This window comes from Acipenser ruthenus, chromosome 25 (assembly GCF_902713425.1).
Source record: "Acipenser ruthenus chromosome 25, fAciRut3.2 maternal haplotype, whole genome shotgun sequence".
In the NCBI taxonomy this organism is placed as follows: Eukaryota; Metazoa; Chordata; class Actinopteri; order Acipenseriformes; family Acipenseridae; genus Acipenser; species Acipenser ruthenus.
In genome coordinates this window covers 11144924-11154773 of record NC_081213.1, presented here as the reverse complement: position 1 = coordinate 11154773, position 9850 = coordinate 11144924, and the positions used below count along the sequence as shown (strand labels likewise).

Here is a 9850-nt window from a genome sequence, read left to right as displayed (position 1 = left end):
TCAATATCCAATTTCCACAAAGTTTAGTTTAGTTTAGTTTCCTCTAAGTATTTTGGTGCCCATTAGCTGAGTCTTGCACAGTCAGTGAACAATAGAATGCTGTGTGTTCTCAATGTGGACACAAATCCTTCATAGATCTTTAGAATCTTCCTTTCGATTCTTTTTGTTGTTCTGGTTTAGTGACAGATCTATATTCCCTATAGGAGATTCCAGTCTTGCACAACCGTCAGCGCATTGGGAGCAGAAGGTGAATATTTATTCATCTCACTCGCTGCAATCCAGGAGGAATCAACCAAGGCAGAGCAAATGGATAATGGAGACTGGGGCTACATGGTAAGAGAGTAGACCCTGATGTTTTACAGCTGGTTTCACAGACTCATTTTATTGCCTCATGTTACTTTAGGTAAAATAGTCCAAAATGAGTGCTAATCTGGATGCACAACTTGACTTAACTGGTCATCATAGTGGCTGAACACAGGGGGTTGCTTATTCAAGGTGCTTCACTCATTCACTTGCATTGTGGAGATGGTAAAGGTAAGATCAATGGACAGGTTATTTTAGGTGGTGGTTAACAGGTTTGCTGTACAATACAAATGAATACAGTGATGTGGGTGAAAACAAATCTATGGCTATTTTTAGAAAACTCCCTTCTTTTTTATGATAATAATGCAGGGTTAGAAACTAACAATATTGTGCTACTACTCCAAAGGACTAGTACCTTTTGAAACTTGCTAGTCCTTATGTGAAGTGCCTAAGTTGGCATCAACAACAACAGTTGGGGTCCCTAAAAATAGGCTTAGAGTTTATTTTGCTAAAAAATAAACACAGATTTATAAATTTAGATTTATAATTTTTTTTTTTTTTTAACAAAGCACCTTCGTTTTTAACAAAGCACCTTCTGCATCAGACGGGATGACAGAGGAAAACATTCTCTCAGCTGTGTCACCTTGCCAACCATGAAGCTGTGCCTGAAACTGACACCGATGACACAAGTAGAATGTTTATTTTATTGTGCATTACATGTGTTGCTATTTACAAAAATGCTGGCTGGCTATAAATTACTATCTACAATAATTAATGTACTCCTGTACACATGCAGTCTTCACTTTTGTTTATTAGTTTTAAAATGTTTAATAAAACGTATTGTTTGACCTTGTTAGTACAATTTTTTACTCTTCATCCATAAATAAATTTAAAGCAAAAGTGCCTGTGTTAATGCATTACACGTGAATTGATTTGGTTATTAAACCAAAAGCAGCCTTGCATGTTTTTTGCCCCTCCCCAAACTTAAAACTAAAATGTCTCCGAAAACATAAAAAAAATCTGCGTTTTCCTATGTTAATCCACAGCAAACCGCTTCCTAGGATCCCTGGTGATGACAGACAAGCTATGGTGAATTACAAACTTAAACTATTTTCCTGTTTACATAAACTACAGGGTTTTGGATACAGCAGCATAGCGCATCCTCCTCTTTCTTTGCTCATCAGTTTGCTGGGGTCTTTGTTCGCTTCATTGGTCAGTTTCCCTAGTTATAGCAAATGCTGCTCCTGGTCTGGAACAAATCAGTGGATCTGCGTACTACAACACCGTCTCATGATCTGACTCCAGTGATCCCAGATCCAATCCCATTTTTTTTTTTTTTTTAATCTCATCAGTACAACCGGCCCCAGATGACTGGTGTTTCCGCTGGGTCCTTGCGGTGACTGCTATACAGAGTAGCGATTATACAAACACATTGAGAAATAAAAGTTTAGTACTCCTGCAACGCGAGGGGACATGTCCCCCACGTAAACTACACCTATACCCTTCAAAATCAGACCCAGGACAATCAAGGAGGGGAAGGCGGCAAAACCGTACAAGCAATCTTAACTGCATACAAAAACAAAAAGCACTGAAGCCATGTATGGGGGCTTACAATAGTTTTAATTTTTCAAAAAAGTATTAACATTTGTATTATGTTATGGCGTTTAAATGGAGTACAGATTCCACAGAACTCTACAAATGACCAATAAACAGCAACAATATCCATTTCTTTGAAACCTCTCTACTATCACAAATATGTTCTTTATTGCCAGCCTGTCCTGTTTTTAAAAAGACCCAACATATCAGCAATGAATACAACAGAATGTGAAGACTGACTAGCCTAAGAACTTAGATATTCAATGACTTTTTCACTGAAAAAATAATGTCTTTTATCTGAGGTACACTGTTGTCTTCAAGGATCTTCGCGTAAGGCATGGGGATGTCTACACCGGTCACCCGGATCACTGGTGCATCCAGGTAGTTAACGGCTGGGCCTAAAGGAAGGAAACACACACACACACACACACACACACACACACACAGGACTCCAATACCTACAATTCACTTAGCTGAGATTCCCTGCTGAACACTATAAAATATTCCAAGCGAGAATGTAGGAAAAGCACAATGCATTCTTTACAGAGTCAAAAATGGTCCGCTAAAGAAAGTACCACTTCTTGATCTACGCTCAAGTACATTTACAGCATGCATATTACATGGTCACCTTCATCACCTGTCTTGTGTGGACTTACCTGCTGATAATTACACTGTTGTGCACAGTTTGAGTTAATTGCTGCTGTTAACAGGATCCCCCCTCCACCCCTTGGAAAACCAAAGTTCTGCTGGCAACACTTTCCTGGGACTGGTCATCTCATTTTGATTTTACATCGAATCTTTCTTCCTTACAAGAAGATTTTTTTTAGTTTTTGTCCCCCCCCCCCCCCCCCTCTTTTTTATTAAAAGCCTGGCAATTTTCTAATTTGGCGAGGTTTGTTAAAATATTATTATTATTGTGGAAGAGATCACCGGCGTTGTAGAAATAAGGTTGAAGATATTACCTTCCATGATCCTGGCACAGATTTCCGCGCCAACGCCAAACTGTGGCCACCCCCCCTCCACGGTGACCAGGTGATTGGTCTTCGCCACGCTGCTCTCGATCGTCTCCATGTCCAGGGGCCGGATACTGCGGAGATTGATGACCTGCGGAGAACGAGGGCTTGCCATTATACAAGCAAAATATAGCAAGTGCTTAAATAACCAATCCAAACATGCAACCTTCCTCTCTGTGCAAGGTGAAACACAATCGACACTCAATACTTAGTCAGTATCCATGCAAACTCGCTGTTCCACTGTAGCTCTGTTGATTTACACACAAATCAATAGTACACCCCCTCCCCCCCCCCCCCAAAAAAAAAAAAATTAAAAAAGGGGGGTGGGGGTGGGGTGGGGGGGGGGGTGGCACAGCACCGGTACTATGCAAATCAGAAAACAGCAGTAAACTGTATTCAGAGCACCGGTACTATGCAATCAGAAAACTGAATTCATACTGGAGCTAGACACACTGCAAGAGGCAAGACCCACCTCACACTCAATGCCTTCTTCAGCCAGAACCGCTGCTGCATCCAGACAGTGCCCCACATACCTGGAGTGGGAGACCAGGGTAATGAGAGTTCCTGAAGGAAGAGAACAAAAAACAGACATCTTAATCCCTCCAGGACCAGCGACTGTACACGGATTGGTTTTAAGACATCTAGTCTTTGAACAGTTAAACACCAGATAATGACAATCTTTTCTTAGTCATCTTGAAATGACAGCTAGAACCCCTTAAGATAGTTTAGGCCTCTGCAATGAGGTTACAGCCCTAATATTAATGAAGTCCTTAATACAGCAGCCAAGAGAAACCTAGCGGATTGCTATGACAATCTTATTTCTTTTAAAACCTAAGAATCAGAATATTGTTGATTTTTCTTGTTCCTGTTGAAGCAACAAAAAGGATTTCATTTTGTGTTGCCTGTATGGTCTGAACCAACAGCCCTTTTATTATTTTTGCCAGTTTTACTGCCTTGACAGATCCACAATTTGTAAAACAAAACCTAAAATATACAGGGTTTATCTTTATGAAGTTTCTATATTTCATTGGCATATTAGTCATGCAGAGCAGCTGAGGTATCGTGTCTACAGTTTCACAGCCCTTCGTTCACCCACCTTGCCTCTCTACCTTTGCCTTTCCAATGGGGACAACAAAGTCTTTGGACTGAGCTTCTTCTGAGACCTCAAAGGCAACGCCGTACAACAGCTCGTTTTCAAGAAACACAACTGAGAAACAGAACAGGGAGGAGATGAAGCTCACATTTATTACAGAACAAAACACCAGAAGTTCATTTGAAGGACAAGCCATTCACTGTCCTACCCTTGTATCTAGAACATTAGTGCCCTGTTAAAACAAACCCATCTGGTCTTTTTATTTAGCATGTGTCAAGCTGTTGCAGCCCTCCAACACTAGCAGTATGTCTGGTACCTAGATAAAGCAGAGAAATGCACGTTTTAAAAAGGTGGGAATAACCAAATACTTGCAACAATGGCACTAGGCTAAACGAGTAAAACATTTCATAACATGAAGTTATTTTCTAACTCCCACTTCAATTTAAATCGAGCTTAGGTCTGTTGGAAAACATGGAACAAGTATTGAATAGCAGTTTGCTACGCATGAGGAATGACGGCTGTATTCATGTTATTTTTCTGAAAAGTGATTTAACATTGGATAGAAAAAACTGTTCGTTCCAAAAATGCAAGCACTGCTGTGATAGATGAAAGCTGCAATATGGTAGAGAAGTTAAGATTCTTTTGTGTCAAAGCAAATGGCTGGCCAGCAGCACACGGCTGTACAAACAAGTCCTTTGATCTCCAGCCCTGACATGAAAGAAGCTTGCCCTTCGGGGAGTCCACTGGGGTATAAAACTGGTTAACAGGTTTTTGCTTAGAAAATACAGCTGGTTTATGACGGGGTCATAAAGCTAGTTTTCAAGGGGACTGAAGGAGCCAGGCTCTAAGACTTCAGAGATCCAAAAAGATAGTGCCACTGGGATCAAAGGGTCTTAGGCAAATCGGAGAGATAGGAACAAGGAAGGAGAGATAGGAACAGGTGTATGGACCTTTGTGGCACCAGGGTCTGAAGAATGCACTGAGCTCAGTGGTCTTCACACTAGATCACACACACACACACACAAAATGGAATATATGGTAACAGGATAATGAGTTGTACCTTTTCTATTGGTTAAGTGTCAGAGAAAGAGGAGGAGAGAGACACCTATGCAGAAGGGTATTTAATGTCATGCAACGATTGTAAGAACGAGTATTCTGTTTGTCCTGTACCTGGGACCAGACTCCCTGCATATTTCAATAAACCTAACAACTGAGTGAAGAAAAGGACTCTGTGCATTTTCTTGAATCTACTTACTCATCATCCTTTTTTTTTTTTAAGTTACATCAAGGTCAAAGTGAAATGACTTTGGAGTTCTAGGCTTCAAACTCATTTGATAATCCAGGTCACAAAAGCATCACGTTTGCCATGGTCAGGATTGAGCACTCGTGATGGCAGCTTTCCTTCCACACCTGGTCTGACTGGAGCCAGAATACTGTCCTTTTAGAAGCACAAAATTCACAAACTGAAAAAGAAAAAATGGCAAGTGTTACATATACCTGGGTTGTCATCTCTGATGGCAGCTTTGAGGAGCCCTTTAGCATCTTCGGCGCTCCAGGGGCTGAGCACCTTGAGCCCAGGGCAGTGCCCATACCAGGCTGCAAAGCACTGGGAATGCTGGGCTGCCACTCCAGCAGAGTGGCCATTGGGGCCTCGGAACACGATGGGGACGGATTGCAGCCCAGCAGACATGTAGTATGTCTTGGCAGCAGAGTTTATAATCTGGTCAATGGCTTGCATGGAGAAATTGAAAGTCATGAACTCACAAATCGGCCTCAAGCCAGCCTGAAACAGTAAAACATCAGAATCAGAAACAAAACTTTTTTTAAAGCATGTACAACACAGGCTTTCGGGGCGATAGGATCTGCTGTATAAAGATTATAAACACACTGGTTTCAAGAACATAAGTGGAAACTGAAGGCAAAGAAAGTTCCTCCAACTTCAGAATTTCATTTTTTTCTGAGGAACTTTCTTTGCACTTGCTTAAACATTAACATTTTACATTACATACAATATTCTAGCTTTAACATTACATACAATATTCCTTCAACACATTCTCGCATAGTTTGAGAGCAGTTCTCTAAACACACAGTGTATCCTCCATTTCTATTGGACATTCAGCAGTGTACCAACTGTAGACATGCAAGCAGTCCAAGGTTAAAAACAAGAGTGAAAAGGGTTTATTCACTTATAATGAATAGAGAAAAAAGGAATACACAAATTAAGTCTAACACAAAGCTGTACTACAACAGAAACTTAAGTCATCCAGAAACAGGTCACCGTCATGGTCCAACACATTTAGCATGGGTTTGTAACACTGTGGATATGAACCATGACTCAAATGATCACATGATATATTTGGATCTTGTGGTAATGCACTTTTATATAATTTAAATTTACAAATATGATGGATTTAATTGCTATAGATAGGGCTGTTTCACAGTAAAAATGGCTCATTTCATAGTCTAAATAGATACTTCAAGACAATATATTTATTAAAGCAGAAAAATAGCATTGTCACAGACTTGATAACCTTAGATATTATACAACAAAATGTTTCTAAACATTTAAATGCTGACCTGAACAGTAAACGCTACATTGTAGAATATTTTGTTTAATAATTAAAAAAAAAAAAAAAAAAAACACATGGAAGCAAACTAAGCAGGCTGTCAGGTTGCTGAATGCTGTGGAACAGGCAGCGCAGCAATAAGGGCACGTTTGCTGCATTTATTGAAGGTGATAAACATGGATATTTACACTGTCCTTTCAGAAATGGGAATTCTCAGGGAACTGCACATTACAGAGCAATGGGTAAATTTCACGATAACCGTGAATACAGCCTTAGTTACAGGCTCCCCCCCCCACCCCCCTGCCGCCACCACAATATTAACTAATATAGATTCTATTTTTCAATAACATGTGCTGATAAATGACTAACTCCCAGATTCAATTTGCCACAACAGCAGCATCGCATTTCAAATTCATACAAACTTCCCTGACAGGGATACTTCATTTCTTACCATAGCAGAACCGACTGCAATTCCAGCAAAGCCCATCTAAAACAAAACAAATGAAAAGCATGAAGAACATTGAAACGGTATTGAGGTGACTATACTCAAGGTGCTGCCAATCCAGCGCCTGGCTGCTCATACCTCTGCAATAGGAGTGTCAATGATTCGCTTATCTCCATATTTCTTCCATAGTCCTCGACTGACCTGAAAAATACATGAGGCTTTAATTATCTATACAAATTTCAAAGTCAGAATACCTTTGCAATGAATTTTCAAAGTGCAGTCCGAGCGGCTTTGTTACCTTGTATGCACCATCGTACTGTGCCACCTCCTCCCCCAGCAGAAACACTCGCTCATCTCTCTCCAGCTCCTCGTCCATAGCCTGGGTCAGAGCATCCCGAACAGTCACCTGAAACACACCCCCACTACCTTACCAACCTGCACACGCACAGCCAAGGAAAGGACTGCCACAGCTCTCACCCCCCACCCCCCAGAATATCATTCCAAACTTTTAAAATGTATGACATTAACAGGACGTTATAATAACTGTTATACTATAATATACAGTCCAAGAGCAGGAACTGTGCCACAGTGTGGATGTAAGTAAGGTAAAAACTTTAATCACACAATGTGTGTGTGCCACTTAAAATAAAATCAACCTGTGTCTTTGTTTCTATTCCATCTGTGACAACGTCAGATATGTGTTACATTTTGTGTTACATTTCAACGCGAATAAACTAGAATGTGCTATCTGGACCACGCTTGTCCGCGGTTTTGAAACCCCGTTTTGGACCTTCCCCTCCTGTCTGCATGCCTGCGTTCAGAGCAATATAATGGTTTTTATTACTTTTTGAACATTTAAATTACGAGCGAATATCTGAACATGAAATTAAATCCCGTGTTAGTCCCAGCACTAGCTTTCTGTAGGAGTCTACCCCTGTTTAGCTTACGTATTGTTCAACCTATAACTCTCCAAACCCGCTTTAAACTGCATACACTTCGGTATCGGAATGTGTGGACGCTCGAGTTCCTAATGAATGCTCCTCCCCGTGGATCCGACACTCAGCACAAGCAACACGAATCACGGTAACCTTTCCACGGTGAATACATGACTGGGAATAACTTACCTGCACTAAAGCAGGCGCTGTTTTGTGGAACTGCCTCCGCAAGACCACAGCAAAAACATTCTGTTAAAAAACAAAACATGAATTTAACGCTCATTGTGTTTGTACGAGTTAATAAAACTGACATTACTTTATTTTTTTTTAAAACCATTCCCTTACCATCCCAGAACGAACGCAGCTTTCAAGTAATGCCATCTTGTCCCTGTGCTCTAGCCTTGAAGGATATTGTTAAACTAGGATTGCTACCCAATGCTAACGACTAATGTTGGCAATAGGCGGGTCTTAGCTAATCGATGTCCAATCACGGTGAGTGTCTGTGGTGAGGCGTCTGTCAGCTAACTGTTGTGATTGGACTGCTTGCTGGTCAAGGGCAAGTTAAAATCTCGCGGTGGAGTTTACAGACAGCTATGGACCAAGAGCATCACCTGAAATGTTAGGATTGAGAGATTAAAAACAAAAAAACGATATGAACATAATTGAGATTTTATTTAACATCATTTACAATTATATAACAAAAGGCTACCGCAAGCCATTTTTCAATTGTTGTCAGTTTTTCGTTAAGTATATGGAAAACTACATAGCTGTATGTGTAATTCATTATGTTAACGTAACATTATGCAACAGGTTTCATTCAACGTTATGAAGAAAACTTAGTTAATTCTATAGCGTGATTAAAAACTTTTTGCCCTAGCTCTAAATATGCCAAGGATGACAGTATATAGACATAGAGTATTTCGTATCCTACAGTTATATAATTAATAGTCCGTAAAGTAAATCATTTTGACATAACATAATTATTATTATTACTATACGTAAAATAAAATAATTACTCGTGTTGCTTAGTAGGTAATATAAATTAAGATATAACTAAGGTAACAGGACAAAAAATGAAATTTCCGAAAAAAAGTTTGAACTATACAACAATAGCAATAGAGCCTTTCATCACAAGGATCTCAAAGCGCTTAGCCTTCACACACACACACACGAAGAAAACGAACACTTAAACGATTACATTAAAATTGTTTAACCCTTTGCGGTCCATTGTCGGACTGGGTCCGACATTGCAATTATTCCTCACAGGTCCTTTGTCGGACTGGGTCCGACATCATTATAGCAACGCAATAAACGGGTGTTTAGTCGTTTTTTCTCCGGAAAAAGCCGAGAAAACCATTCAATTGCCGAGTGGTAGCGACAGGAGCCGAGACAAGTCGGGGAAAAAAAAAAAAAAAAAAAAAAAGGCGTATTTCATGAATAGTCATACATGGTATCAGGTATCAGATAATGGGCGTCCATAATAAACAAGCTGGCTAAGTGCGTCAGCGCACTGAGACTATCATGGACATTTGCAGAGCTTTTTTCAGATGTTATAGTAATAAAATAATGACTTGGATCGCATTATTGAGGAGTTTGGTGATAAAACGAGTGATCTGGAGATGATCGATCGGTATGTACGACTATTATTATTATTTATTTCTTACACAGCTGAACGCTATAGCAAACAAAAGGCTGGGGAGGGGCTGGAGATGCCTAGTGTGTGCTTTGTTGATATGCAGGGCCATTTAAACCCGTTTGACTGTGAAAAAAAATACTTTTAAACAGCGCGTCTAAAATTAACTGCGCGTGTGAAAATTAATTAGACCTGGCGTGCCTGACGCGCGATTAATAAATGGACCGCAAAGGGTTTTAATACAGAATATGAAAAAAACAGAAAT

At 40.1% G+C, this 9850-nt stretch overlaps 1 protein-coding gene across 1 annotated transcript; it reads right to left on the bottom strand.

The window, feature by feature from the left end:
• Positions 1–1902: 1902 nt before the first annotated feature.
• LOC131701600 (pyruvate dehydrogenase E1 component subunit beta, mitochondrial-like) lies at positions 1903–8450 on the bottom strand. Its single transcript, XM_059000447.1, has 10 exons — positions 8298–8450; positions 8142–8201; positions 7316–7423; positions 7156–7218; positions 7024–7059; positions 5503–5788; positions 4009–4119; positions 3385–3476; positions 2862–3003; positions 1903–2297 (listed from the first exon to the last, which is right to left on the bottom strand). The coding sequence occupies exons 1-10, from the start codon at positions 8331–8333 to the stop codon at positions 2152–2154; spliced, it is 1080 nt and encodes a 359-aa protein (XP_058856430.1). The 5' UTR covers positions 8334–8450; the 3' UTR covers positions 1903–2151.
• Positions 8451–9850: the final 1400 nt, after the last annotated feature.

Bases quoted from the DNA above. Each gene is read 5' to 3' on its own strand.
- LOC131701600 (XM_059000447.1), bottom strand. From the start codon at position 8,333: ATGGCATTACTTGAAAGCTGCGTTCGTTCTGGGATG. The intron at 7,424-8,141 runs GTAAGTTATTCC...GGTGTGTTTCAG, and splicing joins CAGCGCCTGCTTTAGTGCAG to GTGACTGTTCGGGATGCTCT. The intron at 7,219-7,315 runs GTAACAAAGCCG...TGTATTTTTCAG, and splicing joins AGTACGATGGTGCATACAAG to GTCAGTCGAGGACTATGGAA.